The sequence below is a fragment of the Canis lupus genome, unplaced genomic scaffold (genome assembly GCF_011100685.1).
Source record: "Canis lupus familiaris isolate Mischka breed German Shepherd unplaced genomic scaffold, alternate assembly UU_Cfam_GSD_1.0 chrUn_S1058H1227, whole genome shotgun sequence".
Taxonomy (NCBI): Eukaryota; Metazoa; Chordata; class Mammalia; order Carnivora; family Canidae; genus Canis; species Canis lupus.
In genome coordinates, this window is record NW_023329872.1 from 10,077 (window position 1) to 29,515 (window position 19,439).

Sequence of the window (19,439 nt, forward strand, 5' to 3'; positions counted from 1 at the left end):
CCACAAGTCCCAATCCTGGTGTGTCCACCAATGGCCAAGCAGAGGCCTCCAGACCCATAGAGAGCCTTGGTCCCTGTAAATAACAGTATGTTCTAGAGGTAGCCTCAGGTCTCAGGAGTGGGTCTGAACCCAGCTGCCACGTTCAGGGACACCACTGAATAGCCAAGGTGCTCCAGGCTACCCGGCCATCTCCTATGCCTGGCAGCCACTAGCACCAAGCTCAGAAGATAATTTAAGACCAAGTTCACTGCCTGAGCCTTGCCCCATGATCTCTACTAATGCCTCCTAAAGAACCACAAGCTCCCAGGGTGCCTGGGTGGCTCAGTCCGTTGAGTGTCTGACTCCTGATCTTGGCTCAGGTCTTGATCTCAGGGTTGTGAGTTCAGGCTGTGTGTTGGACTCTAGGCGTATTATCTACTTCAAAAATAGAGAAAAGAAAAAGGAAAGAAACAGAAAGAAAGAAGAACGAAGAAAGAAAGAAAGAAAGAAGAAATAAAGAAAGAAAGAAATAAAGAAAAGAAGGAATAAAGGAAGAAGAGCAAGACAGAAAAAACCAGAAATAAAGCACATCCAGTACCCACCACCACATCCCTCCGGAAGCACGTGCCGTCCTACCTCACTCCCTCCTACGCCCCCCGCCTAAGCACGACTACGACCTAAAGAAGAAGGATCCACAAAGTCCACCAAGCAAACAGACTCCAGTTATTAATAAAATCAAATTGTTGATTTTGAAAATCACCTGTTTGCTGCTGGTGAAATCATAGGAACTCCTTAAAAGTTGCCAACTGCCAGCATGGATACCTTCACACTGGTCACAGGTGGGTTGCTGCCTCACCTTTGCCTGGGACTTTGGCCCAGCAGGATCTATTCTCCCCCTACAAAGATATCTCAGCCCTCAGACACCTGTAATCTCATGGATCTTTTTCCTCTCTGCCTTGTGACTAAAGGTCACGGGCTGATTTTCAGAATTGGAGTGGATGCATCAGGGCCCAGATTTGGACAACTGCCGCACGGTTAGACTCTGGGTTCCGGTCCCAGCCCAGTCTCTTACAAGCTGCGCTCGCTACCTTTGGTGAGGCAGTCACTGAACCTCTCTGACCTGTAGTGTGCTCCTCTGCTTACAACCTGGCTACCTGCCCTGCCTCCTCCTCAGAGGTGGTGTAGGTTTCAGCTGCAATAAGGTGTCCACTTAGTTTCTATAAACTCTCTGGTGTGTTATGTTCACAGGATAAGAACTCCAAGAATGCTCTAGTCCCATTTCCAGGAAGCACATGCACATTTTCTAGGTAGAGAGGACCAACAATCCTTCGACGTGTCTACCTGGGCCCCTTGTGACCTCCCACTCCGCGGCCATGGTTGAAGACAAAGGGACCAGTCTTCAGAGCAGAGAGCCTGGGACCATGGCGTCACTAACCCCATGGCCCAGCTGGTCATAGCTCCCACTGCCTTATAGTATCCTCAGGTCTCTGCTGCGTAATAAGCTTCAAACCCCAGAGAGACTCATCTGCATCCCCCATGAGCAAGGTAGAAAGAGTCTTACTGATGTTAAGATGGTAAAAGCTCATCTGTGAGACAAGGGCTGGGGGAAGCCTATCCCTTAAGAGCAGGGAAGGAGAGTGAGAGCCAAGATCTGAAATGAAATCCAGCACACAGTTCTCGGTAGTCTGGGAGCCTGGCACTTTGCTGGGTACCGAGGTGGGCAAGGGAGAGGAACAGGGCAGGAGCTCCCCTTTCAGTGCAGGAGGCAGGGCCCCAGCAGGTGAGGTGTGCTCCTGGAGAAACTTTCAGGGCGCTGGAGGGCACAGTTCTGCAGGGGAAGTGAGGGAAGCTTCTCAGAGGATATGTGAGTTGGCTTCTGGATGCTGGGTTGTTTTTCAGGCAGAAAGGTCAGGGAGGGCCATCTGGGCAAAAGGACCTGCTGTCAAGTCCTCCAGGTGTGAGGGCACTGCTGTTGGGCCATGGGGAAAGGCTGGAGACGACGTCCCAGAGGAGTGTGCCAGGCAGTGGGCAGTACCTCGGGTCCCACAGAAGAGTCACGTTTTTTTTTTAATTGAAGTGTAGTTGACGCATAATGTTATATTCGTTTCAGGTAGAAGAGTCACACTTTTATCCCTAGGACAGTGGAGAACCCTTGGGGAGGTAAGGGAAAGAGTGAAGTACTTCCCTCAGCCTTTCACAAAGCTGGGAAGGGCAGGGAGGCCACAGGTGGGATCCCAGGCAGGAAATAAGGAGCCTTGGCTGCTGGGAGCAGCCCTCCCACACCCCTGACTGGGGCCTCAACTCCTCAATTGTCACTAGGAGAAAGCCTCCTCCAGGGGAAGGCGAAGTGTGGATGCTATGAAAGGCCCAGGCCAGGGCACCTGGGTGGCTCAGTGGTTGAGCGTCTGCCCTTGGCTCAGGTCGTGATCCTGGAGTCCCGGGATTGAGTCCCACACCAGGTTCCCCGCAGGGAGCCTGCTTCTCCCTCTGCCTGGCTCTCCTTGTGTCTCTCATGAATAAATAAATAAGTAAATCAATCAATTAATCAATCAAAGAGAAAGGCCAAGGCGGCTACAAGAGTCCATCTCCACGAGGAGGTGCCCCGGCTACGGCTACTTGGCCCCTAACAAAGCGAGCAACTTCCCCTACTCTGCAGGCTGGGCCGAGACTAGGTAACATGGGCATGCCGTGTGGCTGGGCACCAGGTCATGAGGCGCAACACGAATTGTGGCGATGAGGGCACCCGAAAGGGGGAGAGGGACAGCCAGGGTAGCATGGGGGGTGGGGTGGGGGGAGGGGCTGGTTCCAGAGACTGTAAATAAATACAGGCAGTGAAGTTAAGAAAGGCCAGGTGACCTTTTCAAAGTATCTAGAATGCGGGCAGATACTGGGGGTCATTTGGACCCAGGGGCCTCCAGGCCACAGGCAGAGGCCAGCTCCCAACGAGGCACGATGATTCCAGAGAGAGCTCCAGGGCTGCAAGCTGCTAGAGCTGGGAAGGGCTCTGGGCTGTGCTGGGGTCTGGGGAGGAGGTGTAATGTGGAGCTCAAAGTCCAGTGGGAAGGTAAACAAGCAAACAACAGGCGGGGCTGGAGAGATAAGAGTGGTGAGGGAAAGGAGTGGTGTGCTGGGCTCTCCCTTAGACAAGGGGGTGCCTTCCACTCCCAATCATCCTCAACATCTCAGGACCTGACTCTTGACCTTAATGGTCTGGGAAAGGGGGTTGCTGAGTCTCTAGACTTTGAGTCTACATTGCCTCGGGGTTTTTAAAATGTAGCTTAAGGACAAGCTCTCTGAAACATGGCTGCATCATCCAGGAATGTTCCTGAATCTCCTTAGGTGTCCTTTTTTTCCAGTTGAGACATTTCTGAACTCTAACTTCCTACACACTTCACTTTCCCGAGCCCCAGGGCAAATTCCAGACACTTAAAACACCCTCTATTCAGTTGAAACATCAACACAGTCTCTCCCAGACCTCATCGAAGTTTCCAGCCCTGGGATTTATCTTCATCTCCATCAGTTTTGCAGGAACTTATCCGGGCTCTGCTTTTTCATGTAACGTTATTTTATATACACATTCCAACAACCAATTTACTGTTGTTTTTAATGACCATGCTGTATTCTACCCCGGGCTGGTTAGGTACTTCCAGTCTGTGTTCCTCCCAGTGACTATGGCCTGGGGCAAGACTGGCTTTCTATGGGCCTCTCACCTCTTTAATTTGTAAACATGGTGATGTGGAAACTTTCAAGTCGTTTCCAAGCCTTAGCATTACAAGTGTCTATGATTTCCCAGCTGTGGAATCCTTAATTGTAACCCTAGGTTAATCCCTAGAAGGGACAGAAAGAACTCACTGAGGCAGAAAGGCCCTGAGGGAGAAACAGGTAAGAGAAGTGAGGACCCCTTGCCCCCTCCCAGCAGAAATGTGGTCTGAGGCCTGGTGGGGTGATCCAGACCCCCTTGCTCTAAGTCGAGCCTAGGCAGCCGGCCACAGTAGGAAAAGGGGGTGCTCGCCCACTCGCTCCTTATAGTGAAGCCACAGCCCTCCAAGACTTCCAGTCTTTCCCTCCCCTCAGTGACAAAGCACTTTTGGAGTCAAAGCTCAAAACCTCCAGACCAGGAGAGTGCTGAGTCATGGTGGGGCAGCAGCTGTCTACCACAACCCCGCCTCTTCCCCCTCAAGCTCTGGAAAGTGCCAGTGTCCTCCAGGAAAAAAAAAAAAAACCTAGCTTGGTTCCTCTCTGGCTTGCTGTCCCTCCCCCTGCTCCCAGCCCCAGGAGGTAAATGTCCTGGAAGGCCAGCCAAACTCCCCACCTCCTCAAAGTCACCAGGAGCTAGGGTTGGAGGGGAGGGAGGCCAAATCCTGACCAGCAAAGGTCCAAAGAGCGGGTAACAGCTTTGGAAGAATCTAGAAGCTTGGAAATGGCAGTTCTAACACCCAGGAGTCCCAGAATGCGGGGACTAGCCCAAGCAAACAGACACACACACACACACACACACACACACACACACACACTCATCCCAGCACAAGATTTCTCTTTCATTTTTCCCAGCCAGCCTCCCGCAACGGTCAACTTTAGCCACAGCCGTCCCTCCGTGTTGCCACGAGGGTCACTGCAACTGCCTATGTTTTTATCCCAGCACAGAGCCGATACTGATTCATGAAACCTACTTTGAGCAACAGACCAACTGCCTTCCCGTGGGTCCAATTTGCTGTGGGCTCTGTCCACCTGGATGTCCTAGAGGCCCTGACACTCTGCACATCCAGCCCAAAAGCAAGCTTGCCTGTCCTCTAACCTGCATTTCATTCTCAGTGAATGGCAGCAGCCATCCAGCTTCCAGGCCAGAAAACCGGGAACTTTCTTGCCCACCTCCCACCTCTCATTTACCTAACCTGCCACCTCATCCTGTCTATTGCGTCTCCTCCATATCTCAGTATCAGCTTGCTGTTTCCTCTGCTGAGAACCAGGGCTGCTGCCTCCCAACCAGTACCCTGCCCTCTGGCCTGACTGTAATCCATCCTCCACATTCAATCCTGCAGCCATGTGTTGGTTCAACAAATCCTCAGCACCTAGTAACCAGCATCTTGCAAAATGTTGGGAGTGCAAGATGAAGAAACAGAAACACACCTGCCCTCCGGGAGCTTACAGTATCTGATAGCAGGAAAGACAATCAAAGAGTGATCTACGTGTATATAATATATAATTATCTGTACAAATAAATATTATATAGGATAGTTACGCATCTTTGCTACTTTCCAAGCTACAAATACCAACTCAATCTATCATTTGTATTTTTTTAAAAAGATTTTATTTATTCATTCATGAGAGAAAGAGAGGCAGAGACACAGGCAGAGGGAGAAGCAGGCTCCATGCAGGGAGCCTGATGTGGGACTCGATCCCGGGTCTGTAGGATCAGGCCCTGGGCTGAAGGCAGCGGCAGCGCTAAGCCGCTGAGCCACTGGGCTGCCCGTAATTCGTTTTTAAAAAATTAAATCACTCATTTTTACGAAGAAAAGAACAATTTTGTAGATTTCTTTAACCTACTTGATTCCAGTCTGCTCCATATTCCTATAGTTATACCCACAAATTTTCTTCTAGTTCTTTTTCTTCTTCTAGCATAATTAGAATGTGTTTTGGGCTTACCAAGTTTTTGTAGGACCATACCCTCCGTTCTTTTGCCGAGTGCTTTGTCCAACTGAAAGGACTTACTAGGAACACTTTTAATTCATCTTCACAAACTGTGTGATAGCCGTATCCTTGATTGGTCACAGTCCAGAGCATTCACCTGAATCAGCCTTTGTTACTCAAAGTATTTCTCGATTTTATTTTATACTAGTTGAAAAAGACAAATAGTTCTAACTTCAATATCACAAGTCCCAGACATTTTGGAATCTCTATTTTCCTCTTGCCAATAGGCCAATTCTGTTCCAAACTCTCCTCTTTCCTATGTAATCAAGTGCACCTAATCACCAAGGTAGTCCAGTAACATTTGGTTTTGCAAACTTGTTACGATTTGGAGTTCTTTCAGGAACTGAAGTGTCATTGATTTTCTCTTATTTGGCAGAGTCTTTCTCTTCTAAAGACTCTGGCCTTTTCCTTTGGCACAATCCCATATTTGGTTGTCCTCCACCATTGTCCACGGTGGCCCAGTGCACTCAGGCTCCTCCGTGGCCCAGAGTCTCTCGTCCACCCTCCATGTTGCCAAACCTCTGAGCTATCCAACTCTTCATTTTTTAAGTAGTCAAATCTGCCATCTGCCCGTTTATGGCTTTGGACAAACTCAAAAGAACACTCCCTACCTACCCCAGAATTCTAAAAGGTAGTCTTCCATGTATTCTACTAGTAATTTCATAGGTGTTTTGTTTTTGTTTTTTAAAGGCTTGGATCTGTCTGGAACATGTTTTGAAATACAGTGAGTCATTTTCATTCACATGACTATCAATTGTTTCAACATCATTTGTTGAACTCACTCTTTCTCCCCAAATTCAAAATGTCACTTTAGCATCTAGCAAGTTCCCATAAGTTTGTGGGTAGGACTGTTAACACTTCCTGTATGAGTTTTTTAATATCAGAGAAGGTAAATCTACCCTCATAACCGTTTTTCTCCCAGATGCCTATCAGCTATTCTACACATGCTTTGTTCCAAATAAAATTTAGGATCATTTTGTCAAGTTCCAAAAAATACCATGGAGTTTTCTAGAAATTGCATTGAATGTATAGGTGTCTTTGGGGCCAGCAGACATCTTTACAAAACTGAGGTTGACTGTCTAGAAACATGGCATTTCTTCCTTTATGCACGTCTTTTCTGTCTAGCAGCAAACATTTATAATTCTCTTCATAGATTTCTTATTAACCTTATTCCTAGGTACTTTAAGCTTTTCTTTGCCAGTGTAAATTAAAAATATTTTTTCTTTTATTACATTTTCTAACTGGCGTTTATGGCTCTATAGAAAGAGCTCTGCATCTGATGACTTTGCTGTACTCTTCCCTAGTAGTACAAGATATCTAAAAATAAAACGAAATGTGGTATCTCCCTGGTTAGAAATCCCTTAGTGTCTCCAGATTGCCCAGGATAAAATGTAACCCTTTATATGGCACACAACCCTTCCTTTTTTTAAAAAAAAGATTTTATTTATTTTATTTATTTATTCATGAGAGGCAGACAGAGAGAGAGAGAGGCCGAGACCCAGGCAGAGGGAGAAGCAGGCTCCATGCAGGAAGACTCGATCCAGGGTCTCCAGGATCACACCCTGGGCTGAAGGTGGCACTAAACTTCTGAGCCACCCTTTCCTGACCTTGCCCGTGTAGCACCCTTGCAGCTTTCCAAGGCCAACACATTTTCTTGAGGTACCATGGACAGGCCATACATTTCCACATCTTTACACCTTTGCGTGTGTTCTCTCCACTTGGAATTCCCTTCCGTATCTCCCTCTTCCACTCTACCTTCCTTCTAGCTTTTTCTTCAGACTTAGCTCAACTGTCACTTTCCTAGGGAAGCCTTCCCTGGCCTTCTATCCCAGACTGGATAAGGCACTCCTCGTCTACACTCTCCCACAGGCTTCTGCTTATTTTATTTTATTTTATTTTTGTAGTTTTAGACCTAAAAAAAATTTTTTTTTCCTGAAGGTAAAATGTTCATTCCGAAACGAAAACAGTAGAGACCCAAGAAAGAGATCACCAGAATTCCGTCAGCAACGAATTTTAACATTTTAGAGCCTGCCTTCTTTTTGTTGAGGTTGCGAAGTTCAGCTTAAGGTTTCATGTTTGTGAGCGTCCAAAGGGCCTCGGCGAGGTCTCCCAGCCGTGCGGAAGGACCTGGTGGCGAACAGTGGAGCTGGAAGCCGGCCGACAGGGCGGGCGCCTGGAAGGAAGGGACTCGGCGGCCCTGCCCTGCCCTGCCCGGTCCCGTGGACACTGTGCCCACCGGCCGCTCCGCAGGGGCAGCCCCAGGAGGTGGCTCCGCGGGAGATCTCCTCAGCTTGAGCCGGCTGTGGCCTGACCCGGGTGCGCCAAGGCAGCCGTTCCAAGATGGCTCCGTCTCCAGATCCCAAGTGGCTTCTCCTCCCTTTTCTAACCCGTCCCCGGATCTTCTCAGAAGCCCCGGGGGCTCGTCCCTCACGGCTCCCCCCCGAAGGCGCCCGCTCACCGCATCTCCCCGGGAACCACGGCCCGCCCAGCCTCTGTCGGGGAAGCTGCACCGGGAGCCATGTTGGCGAGGGTCGGGGACGGCCCCCGGGACCCCAGCCCGTCCGCGTGTCGCTCCCGGCCGGACCCTGAGGAAGGGAGAGCGAGCCCCTCCCGCCCCACCTCTAACTGACGCAACCTCCTAGGGCTCCCACTGCCACTTTCCAGGTGACGCCCGAGGAGATCCCCCCGGGTGTGGTAACTGCTGCCCTGCCGCCCGGACTTTTAACCTGCCCCCGGGGCAGGATGTCTCGGGGAGCCCGCCCGGACGGCTCAGGGGACACGTGCCGGCGGCTCCCAGCCCCGGGCGCCAGGGCTCCGCGCCCGACCCCGACCGCACTTCTTCCCCGCCCCCCCCATCGCGGGAGCCGGGACGCCGAGGACACCCGCCCCGCCCCGCCCCGCGCGCGGCCACACGCCCGCCGCCTCAGCCCGCGCGGGGCCGCCCCTCCCCCACCGCCCCCAGGGCGGGGTCGCGCGCCCGCCGGAAGAGGCGGGGCTCCGCGCGCGGGCGGGCGTCTTGATTGGCTGGAGTGGGCGTGACGCCCGATCCCGCTATAAGAGCGGGGCCTCGGCGGTCTGCGCCAGTCTCCGCCGAGAGTCGCCGCGGCTTCCTGCTTCAACAGTGCTTGGACGGAACCCGGCGCTCGTCTCCCCTCCCCGGGCCCGCCGCTCAGAGCCAGCCCTCGGCCACCTCCACGCAGCGCTCTCGGACCGCCCCGAGGCCTCCGCCGCCGCCGCCCCAGCGCCGCGCAGCCGCCGCCGCCGCCGCCTCTCCTCAGCCTCCGCCATGACGACCGCGTCCCCCTCGCAGGTGCGCCAGAACTACCACCAGGACTCCGAGGCCGCCATCAACCGCCAGATCAACCTGGAGCTCTACGCGTCTTACGTCTACTTGTCCATGGTGAGCGCCGCTCGGCTCCGGGCTCCGGGCGGCGGGGCGGGGCGGGGGTGTGGCTGACGCTTGGGCCCTCCCGCCCCTGCTCGCCCTGCTGGAAAATGGACGCTGCTCGAGGCCTCTCAGGACGTGCGCAGAAACTCTGGCCGGCTCGGCCTTTCTGACGGCCCCCTGGGAGGGCTCCCTCTTAGTCAAGGGCCGCCTCTGCGCGCCGCTTCGTATTTAGAGAGAGCCTGGTTTCAAGGAATCCCCGACTTGCGGCAGCTGCAACCGGCACAATCCTGCAGTTAGGAAAGCGGGGTGTGCGTTTCCATCCTGTTCTCCGTGTCGATCACGTGGCCCCGAGGCTGTCCTTTTGCTTGGGTGACGGGGGCGAAGTGGTCCAGCCCCCGTCCTCCCTGCGACTGGCGGAGCCTGCTGGGTAATGGTGTCGAATAGCAACCGTTGGGGGCGGGGGTTGGTGCTCAGTGGCTTATCTCCCGGGGGCCGACCACTCTGGAGCAGCCATCGCTACCCGCTCTGTTCTGCTTATCGCCCAGTCCCACTTGAAGCATGGAAATCTCCCCTTTTGCGCACACGGTTGTCTTAGTCATCCGTCCTCTTGCCCGGGCATTTAGTACTTTATCCTTTTGTGGCTGAACCCTTGGTTTTAGAATAAACTACACCAACAGTTACTGGGCAAGGAAACTTTCCGTGCTGATCGATGGAATCCATTTTCCAAAATCCTGGTTTTAGGCGGTGTGGTGGGCGTTTTCCTTAGGATTGCAAAAGAAAAAAAAAAAAGAAAAAGGATTGCCTTACGATTGTGCAAATTATCTAAGAATAGACCTGTTCCAGATGAATTTGAAAATAGGCCTGGATTTCCGCGACTGCCATTCCATTTCAGGAACACCTGGATTCAGCGAGTGTCTAAAAACGGAATCAAGTTTTCTGTTTTCTGCTGGCAGTTTCTTTGTACAGCTTAGCGTTGCCAGCAGTTGTCACCTTGCCTAATGGGTTAATCTTAGAGATCCGTCAGTATGCTGTAAGCTGGCAAGCTCATGTTTTAACATGGGTTTAATCAGGGAGTTAGGGAGTACAGGGTAAATACTCCCACACCTTCTCCAATCAAATGCGACACTGGCCAGAAGAAGTTTGCTCTCATATAGGGCTTTAAGAATTTATCTGCTGGGGGCAATTCCCTATGATATTCTAAAGGTTCCTTGCAGTAAACTTTAAATGTCCAGGACTGCGTTTCATTTTTGTGTTTTAGAGTACAGACTAGTGTTGTGTTCTGTCCAAGAGCACAGCCTGTCCGCGGTCTTCAGTGCAGACTCCTTTCTTGCTGGACTTTGAGGAAGAAAGGCTAGGCTTGGCAATTCCTAACAGAACATGTTCGTGTTCTCTTTTCAGTCTTATTACTTTGATCGCGATGATGTGGCTTTGAAGAACTTTGCCAAATATTTTCTCCACCAATCTCATGAGGAGAGGGAACATGCTGAGAAACTGATGAAGCTGCAGAACCAACGAGGTGGTCGAATCTTCCTTCAGGATATTAAGGTGAACAAAACATCTTAGATCCTGTGTCTCATCTATCCGGCAAGTCCTTGGGTGTCAGAAATCCCTCAAGCTAGCAGTTGCTCTTATAAAATGAAGTACTTTTGGCTTCTGTGTTTTTTTAAGCCTATCTTCTAAGTTGAAGGAGGTGAACGGTAATGGGCACAAGGCTGTTAAGTTGGAAACCATTGTGGGAGAAACTGGGATGTCCCTCTTGCCAAAGCACAACGATTGCATGTTAGGTGTTTGCTGACTTGGGCAATAATAGGTAGAGGCTGTACGTGCATTGACCTGACCTCCTCTCCTCTCGTTCAGAAACCAGACCGTGACGATTGGGAGAATGGGCTGAATGCAATGGAGTGTGCATTACACTTGGAAAAGAGCGTGAATCAGTCACTACTGGAACTGCACAAACTGGCCACTGATAAAAATGACCCCCACGTGAGTGTTGGCAGTCTGGGAGAGAATGGAGGGAGTCATTTCCCTCTTTAGGGGTTGGGAAAGTGTACCGTTAACATTCTTCCCCATTCTGTCTTCTAGTTGTGTGACTTCATTGAGACTCATTACCTGAACGAGCAGGTGAAATCCATCAAAGAATTGGGTGACCATGTAACCAACCTGCGCAAGATGGGGGCTCCCGAATCTGGCATGGCAGAGTATCTCTTTGACAAGCACACCCTGGGAAACAGTGATAATGAGAGCTAAGCCTTAGGCTGTCTTCCCATAGCCGCAGGGTGACTTCCCTGGTCACCGAGGCAGTGCATGCATGTTGGGGTTACCTTTACCTTTTCTATAAGTTGTACCGAAACATCTACTTCTTTCGTTTGTATCATTCCTTCAAATAAAGTAATTTGGTACCCAGCTGTTGTTTCTTGAGTTCTTGGGATGGGCTAGAAATGTATTTAGTAGGTCATCTTTGTGAAATCTGCTGAGGTGTTGTAGTTCAGTCACAGTAACCAAAATGACATGCCTAGGGAGGGATTTGTGTTTTATTAAAGTCCTTAGTTAGGAAATGATAATTGAGGCTGGGTGTGCTGAATTCAGACAGGACTTAAGGACTCCTGATTCTGAATTGAAGGTTTTGAATTACATGTTTCCAGTGGTTGATTCCAGCTTTTTACAATTTTTATGTACAAAAAGTATCTTAAGGGCTTAAGTAGACCTGACACTATGGACTTTGTTTTCCACTAAGCTAACCATTTAATTCAGGCTGTCCTACGAACATACTCTTCAGTGTGGACGGCTGTATGGCTGTGACTAGACCAGTGTACCGCTGGTGTACGTGCAGGTAGGACCAGGCCGATGAAGCGTCTCCCTTGGGAAACAGGCTAAGAATGTGCTTCATCCCTAGAGAGAATTTGAGAAAGTTTACAACATGAACATGGAAGATCATCATTTCAGTACTAAAATAGTTGGGAGTTAGGGCAAAGGTTGGAATCCCAAAATATAAAAAAAAGTGTCAGCCGACTGCGGAGCCCATCCCTCCATGCTAACAACTACATTAATTAGCCCTTCCTAGATAAGCCACAGTAATTTGTAGGAGTTTCTATCTAGCTAGATCTAAGACCGATTATGACCCTTTTAGAAGTTTTTCATGAAGTATGTGTTTTGACCACAGAAGTGACTGCTTGGGAATCTAGAAAACAAGAAGTTAAGTTCACACAATTGGGGTAGGGTGTGTCTAATTGAGTGAAACCCAGAACATACGGGAACAGCTGATGGTTTTGTGACAGCTGCGGGTTGCCCCCAAGAAGGCATGAAGAGCTATTTCAAATTCAGAAGTCTTGAGTTCCCCCCACCAAAAGTGAAGATACACCCCAAGGGACTTGGATGCCCTCACCTTAACCATCTGCCAGTTCCCAAGGGTTTAACACTTTAAAGACATACTTGGGGACCTTGGAGAGGTTATGGGGAAGTGTTCACAAGCCATCTCTGAGCTAAGCCTGGGCAGTGAATGTAGTTCTTGGGCTACAGCCCAGAGTCCCTAGTTCTGCCTCATGGGTTCTATGTCTGCTACACAAAGCAAGCTGGGTCCAGGGATAACCTCTGACCATCTAACCCCGGCCTAGTGGCCTCCTAGCCTCATTCTTCTCAGTAGAGAAGAACATACCTAGCCAGTGATGTCAGGCTCTGGTGAAATGAGCAAAGTTCTCAAACTTCCCGGTGCCCTTGCTGAGGTGGCTAGGTATGTGCCGCAAGCCAGTATTGGGTGTAAATCCAGCATCCTCTGGCAGAGATGGAACCACAGGAAAATCGGCTCCCAGGAAGGTGGAAGGAGGGTAGAATCACAGCAAGGGAAGGTGATGGGGCTTCTCACCCAGGTGTGTGTTTGGGGGGGGCGGGCAGTGAAGTGATCCTGGTTAAGGTAAAGGACAGACCTGTTTTCCAAGGCCCAATAGGGATCTCCGTGGCCCTTGAGTATAGTGTGTAAGTTGCTAGTTGACTGGCTCAAATCTGAGTCTCTGAGATGATGTTCAGGGGTCCCCGACATGTCTGTCAGGTTAAACTCGACAGTTTTCCTCTTCACGTGACCCGATTCTGGGTTCTCTAATGAGAACCCAACATTCTCTGGGAGTGCTTCAGAACTGGTCTTTATCCCAGGCTGTAGGCTTTGGTCTTTGACAGCGCCGTCTATCCCTGAGACTCTGCGTAGGCTTGAGGGTGCTGACTGTCCAGATGGGAAGACCATAGGTGTGTGGCTGAGGGGCGTCTGTGGGGCACTGTGGTAGCCTGACCTCCCATAAAATGCAGCAGTCTCAAAAGCACCCTCCTCCTTAATCTCCCAGGCCTTGCTGTCTTCCTTGTCCCTAGAGGTCTGCCTGGCACCCCCGAGTTTCTTGGGCTGGCCGTCTTGGAGAAAGCCTTCTTTCTTGGGCCATAGTAGTTTGGTCTTTGAGTTTGTCCTGGGGGGTTGGTGGTCGTGGGACTGCAGCCCTAGAAAGCGGCCAATGATGCCAGCGTGAGTGCCTTCCTCTTCCTCCTCCATGTCTTCCTTATGCAGACTGGAAAGAAGCAGGGGGGGGTTACTTGAGTAGGGGACAAAGGACCAAAGCAGGACTTGACTTCTCTTGTACCCTATCTTTTCCCTCCTTTTGGCCCAAAGCCAAGGACACACAGTGTTCTCACAATGCCTGGACTCCTCTCTGTCCTGACCCATCCTGCCCTGCACTGACCTCTTACTCCTTCTGGACCCAGCTCACCTTGAGGTTCTGTGGTTCCCTCTTGCCCATGTTTACTGAACTCCCTGGACTGGCACTTATGGGCTTTCTCTTTATCTCCATCTTCCTTTACCACCTCTCCCTTCAAGTGATCTGAACTACTGGTCCCCGGGTCAGAGGAGGCCCAGGAGTGACTCTGGGTCGGCCAGGGGTTTGTGGTTCCAAGCACCCACAAAGAAGTGTGGTTTCTTGGGAGCCCAAAGCCTTTCGCTCTGCAGGAGAAAGCCCATTGTCCCAGAATGTGGCCTGCCCTTGACTGCGTCCATATTCTCCCCATGCTTTAAGGGTCCAGCTGGAGGCCACCTCCCAAGCCACAGATGGTCTCTGTTCTTTTTTTTTTTTTTTTTTTTTTTTTTTTTTTTTTTATTTATGATAGTCACAGAGAGAGAGAGAGAGAGAGGCAGAGACATAGGCAGAGGGAGAAGCAGGCTCCATGCACCGGGAGCCCGACGTGGGATTCAATCCCGGGTCTCCAGGATCGCGCCCTGGGCCAAAGGCAGGCGCCAAACCGCTGCGCCACCCAGGGATCCCTCTGTTCTATGTTCTGTCTCTCTCCTAGGCATTCAGTACCTTGTACCTTGTGTCCAGAGTTTGGGCCTTGGGTTTGAGCTCCCTCACTAAAAATGGTGTGTTCCTTGGAGATGAGGTCTATTTATCATTATCCTCTGTTCCCCACCCAACCTTCAGCTGCTAGAGCACAGATCATATGGAATTCAGAAGCAACTTCCAGAAATGTTTCTGACCTAAGCAAGCCTCCATCCTTCATTTGATCACTTTTTCGAACCTTCCTCACACCCACTCGGGACTCTAGCTAATTTGAATTATGGCTTAACAGGCAGGATATTTGGTTTCTAAAGGATAACAGTGCTTAATACTGTGGAAGAAAACCTGGATGATATGGACCCTGACATGCAGAGGACTCTCCAAAGTCCTCTCTGCTGTCCTCCTGGGAGAGGGGGTTGTTTGGGATGGCCCAGCTGCAGCTCACAAGGGAAACAGACCAAATCAGGGAAATGGGAATCATGTGCAGGAAAGTTTGGCCCCTGTGGGTGACCTGAGGCCTGAACTCTAGCACAGAGTCTACCCAGAAGGTACCTGTGATGAATCAGTCTCTTGCTGGCACAGGCTTGCCTCTTCCCCAGCCAGGGACACCCTCCACCCCCTTTCACTCCCCATTTAAACACCCTGGCTTATCAGAAAGCGTAGTTCTGGACCAGAGTCAGGAACCAGCGTCCGACATTTCAACTGCATCACTGATAACTGTCAGCCCTTGGGTAAGTCCCAGTTTCCAATTCTAGACTTGGGGGACTTAGGCCTGAGTTACCTAAAAGCCATTATAGCTTTAAGAGTTATTAAGCAGTACAAGGTAAGGATTAAGGGGGTGGAGACAGAAGCAGGCATACATCCACAGGTGCGGCTTGCTAACTGTGTGACCTTGGGCTGAGCAACCTTCTTAACCTCTCTGAACTTGGACATAATCATCTGAAAACTGGAGATAACCAAATCAGGATTATTGGGAAGAAAAATACAGTTTATATAAAGAGCCTAGTGGAGCTCCCCACCCTCAGCATGCATCTGATACATGTTAACTAGTGCTTTCCTAAGTCCTTGCCCTTGGGCTTTTCTACTAAACAAAGTGGTTCCTTGGCACTGCTCACTTGATGTTGAAAGTGGAGCCTAAAAAGGAGGCTCGACGATACTGGGCAGAAGCAGCCGTGTAGGGGGGTTGTGGTTCTGGTTCATTCCAGTACATATCCCGCTCCATCGGGGGCAGGTCCTGGTGCATCTCGTCCACAGCCAACAGGGACACCTGGTTGCCAGGCACAGAAGGAGAAGTCCAACAGAAAAGTCAGCCCAAGCAGGACTGTAACCTTGCTAGATGACTTGGAGAGGTCACTTCCCTCTCTCTGGGCCTCAGTTTCCCTACTTGTAAAATGGAGAGACTAATGCTTATCTGCAGCCTTATTAAGTTGGGGTGAGAATCCTGTGAGTGAAGAGTGGGCCAGGAGGTGGGGGGCAATTCACTATAAGGCCTCCCTATGGAACTGTGGGGTCCCCTCCCTGGGTCCAATTCAGGGAAGGCCCACAGGACAGGCTCCGTCTCTCCCCAAGTACCTGCAAACTCCTGTCAACAATCCAGTTGGTCTCAAAGTCATCATCATCCTCTCCAAATGGGTTGATGAGCTGTTCTGCCACCTTGGGGAGAGGTAAGGCTTTGGAAGTCCTCAGGTAGATTCCCTGCGGTCTTGCTCCTTGCCCTTAAACTTCTGTTCTTGCTCATTACACATCCACCCCATCATGCCCCTCCTGCCTGACCACCATCTCCAAAGCCAGAATATAAGGCCTCCAGCCACCCACGCTCATAGGCACCTGCACACAGTCCCCTTCTCTCAGGACACTGAGCCTGAGCCCCTCTCTGAGCCCAGCTGCTCCCTGAACACCCAGAGCTGTTCTTCAGTCTATCACGTGGCAGAGTCAACCACCGGTACCTCCCCTCACTGTATCTTCCCTGGAGTTCCATAATCTATGCATTCATTCATTTACTCATTCAAGTCTTCCAACATTCATATATTCATTATTTTCAAAGCCACAGAGTTTATACGTGGGAGGCTGTGTTCAATTAAAGGGTGGCCCAGGCAGGCAGAGTCCTAGTGCTAACCTCTGAAGTCCCCCTGACAAATCTCCACAGTAGTGATGGACTGTACTAAGCATTCAAGGGACATCCTATAAACCACTAGGGGATTTTGAGCAGAAAAATGGTGTGACCTGGTTTTATCTGCAGCGGCTGAAGATGACTGCTGGACGAGGGTGTGGATAGGGAGGGACTGCACACGTGCACACATGCTCCATACATGGACAGGAGGGATAGAGGGAGGAGGCAACCTACCATCACCTGCCAAAAAATACCAACCTCCCAGCACCACTACCAAAAAAAAAAAAGAAAAAAGGGAGAGTGGGTGAGAAACAGGAAAGATAAAGAGATGGAGAGGAAAACTGTGTTATTCAGAAGTTTCTGTTAGGAAGAGCCCTGGATGTAGTGGGAGTAATACTTGGAAACACCACTTGGGGTGGGGATGAGGCACCCCGCCCCTCACCCCCATCACAGATGGATATCTTGAGTGAGGAGAGGTGGTGCTAATCTGCCTTGAAAGGGTGGGGGGCTGGGGCAGTTAACATCAGGACTTTGGTTTTACTAAGCAAAGGGGACAAATTTGGGATCAGAGCCTAGGGCACAGAGAGGAATTGCCTCACCAGCAGGGCCTGCCACAGACATTCTCAATCCATGCATTTCCCTTTTTCTGGACAAATATTTGGGGAACATTCTCTTGAGGGGGCATCAAATGGTTTGACAATTGAACTTTCCCTGTATCTGCCCAGCCTGCTAAATTCGAGGACTGTGGTTGCAACGTTGGGATCAGGACACCAGCCTCAAGCTGGTCCCACTCCTCTCTGGGTCTCAGTTTTCTTCAAATGTAAAGACACGGGGAAGGAGTACACAAGAGGGTCATGGTGGGGGCCCTGAGATCCTCCCTTCCTGGTCAGCCATGACCCTTCTAAAGCCATGACCACAGCCAGTCTGGTTGCCAGAGAATCTTACCTTCAGCCAGCCAGCCATAGAAGAAGAACTGCAGAAATGTGAAGACACGGTTACAACAAGGTCCAGCTCGTGGCCAGGGTAGGCCTTGGCTGGGTTCAGGAACTGCCGCCCAACCAGGCAAGCCAGGAAGAAGCTGTATACAGCCACGGTCACCACCTGGGAGGAAAGGGAGGTGGCAGCAGAAATGGACTGGCTGGCAACCTGGGTCAGGAAGCTCCCTAGGCTGCGAGGATGAGCCCTTGCTCTGATTTGCCACAGTCCTGTGACTTTGGCCCTCTGTGATCTCTTTATTTTCTTAAAATTTTATTATTTATTCATGAGAAACACACACAGAGAGAGAAGCACAGACACAGGCACGAGGGAGAAGCAGGCTCCATGCAGGGAGCCCGAGGGTGGGACTTGATCCTGGGTCTCCTGGATCACGCCCTGGGCTGAAGCAGCATTAAACCACTGAGCCACCAGGGCTGCCCTGTGATCTCTTTAAAATGGGGATAATTATACTCTCTCCCCTGGGCTGAACCAGGCAGGAGCCTGGACTCTTCAAAGTTGTCACTAGAGAGAATCTGCAAAGTCCAGACCTAACTCCCGGGATGGGCCTCTTAGTCCCCAAGTGAGCCCTTCCCATCACAGGCTGTTTTCTGTGTCCTCCCAGTCCCGGCTTCCCTAAGGGGCAGCTTCACTGGCTTAGTCCTCACCTGCGTGTACACCAGCGGGATACTGATCCAGTCGTAGCAAACAGGTGTCCACACTGAGTACGCAAGATGTTCATCTCCTGGGGAGCAGGAGGGAGGGTTGGGGTTCTGACCACCACCTATCTGCTCTCCCAGGCTCAACCCCCAGCTCTTCCCAAGGTACCAGGGTCTGGCTCTGTGATCATGGGCAGCTCACTTAACCTCTCTGTGCTTCAGCCTCCTCATCTATCAAAAAGGGATCAGGATAGGGTGCCTGGGTGGCTCAGTTAGTTAGGCTCTGCCCTTGGCTTAGGTCATGACCCCAGGGCCCTGGGATAGAGCCTGCATGGGGCTCCCTGCTTAGCAGGAGAGCCTGCTTCTCGCTCTAACCCCTCCCCCCCCCACTTGTGCTTTCTATCTCAAATAAATAAAATCTAGAAAACAGCAACCAGGAACCAGTATCTCTGAGGCTCACTTTAGAGAGGAAGTAGGAGAGGAATTTAAGGGACCGGCCACCATGGGTTGTGGAATCCTCTTGGTCAAAATCCTCCAACCCCCAAAGCAGGTTCTAGGCAGACTCTCAAGCCTGCTCTTTGTAGGAAACTGTTCTACCCAGAGCACAACCGTCCCCACTCTGCACCAGCCCCATCTGTGTGGTGAGGTGAGCTCACGTCCAGCAGGCTCTGGAGCAGGACAGGGTCCCGGATTCGACCTCCAATCCACGCCTTCATTGACAGGTTGGCAAACCACACCCAGGGCACCCAGAACGTGTTGTGCGGCAAGCTCAGCTTTTCTAAGTGTGCATCCGCGGGGGTCATAAAGCCTGCGGGATGGAGTGAAGAAGGCAGTGGATGGGGGGGAGGGGCCCGCAGAGCGGCGGGCAGCGTGGCCGGGATTCCAGCCCCAGTCCATTGGCACCACCGAGCTCCTTTGCCATTCAGTAGTTACTGATTGGCCACTACGCGCTGTCCTGGCCTGAGCACGCGAGAAGGTTTGACTCATCAGAACCACGTGAGGGAAGGTCGGGGATGGAGGTCACAGATGTGCGGACTGAGCACTGCACAACCAGAAGGGGCGAAGGGAGGAAGAAGGCCCCGCCCCGGCCCTCGGTCCCCACGGTCCCCTCGCCCCTCCAGGGTCCTTCGCCCGTCTGAAGCCGCGGCGCGCGCAGTTCCCGACCTCGCCCCCTGCCCGGCCGCCCACCTGCTTTCACCAGGTTGCGGAGCTGGGGAAGCGCTTTGTAGACGGCGGCGCTGACGCTGCGCAGGATGAGCACGTTGCCAGGTTGGCGTAGCGGATGAGCGTGCGGCGCAGCAGCCGGCCCTGCGTCCCTGCCCTCCACCAAGCCCGACACC

The 19,439-nt window shown here is 51.4% G+C and overlaps 1 protein-coding gene, 1 long non-coding RNA gene and 1 pseudogene across 2 annotated transcripts; 1 reads left to right on the forward strand and 2 right to left on the reverse strand.

The window, feature by feature from the left end:
- Positions 1-7,544: 7,544 nt before the first annotated feature.
- LOC119878165 lies at positions 7,545-8,528 on the reverse strand. The gene is made up of 2 exons (XR_005386678.1): positions 8,126-8,528; positions 7,545-7,794 (listed from the first exon to the last, which is right to left on the reverse strand). It is a non-coding gene; the product is annotated as an uncharacterized LOC119878165 (long non-coding RNA).
- A 393-nt stretch (positions 8,529-8,921) lies between these two features.
- FTH1 (ferritin heavy chain 1) lies at positions 8,922-11,356 on the forward strand. Its single transcript, NM_001193656.1, has 4 exons — positions 8,922-9,067; positions 10,454-10,600; positions 10,913-11,038; positions 11,138-11,356. Exons 1-4 carry the CDS (start codon positions 8,954-8,956, stop codon positions 11,300-11,302), a joined length of 552 nt encoding a protein of 183 aa, NP_001180585.1. The 5' UTR covers positions 8,922-8,953; the 3' UTR covers positions 11,303-11,356.
- Positions 11,357-11,572: 216 nt separating this feature from the next.
- Positions 11,573-19,435, reverse strand: LOC119878166 (annotated as a pseudogene).
- Positions 19,436-19,439: the final 4 nt, after the last annotated feature.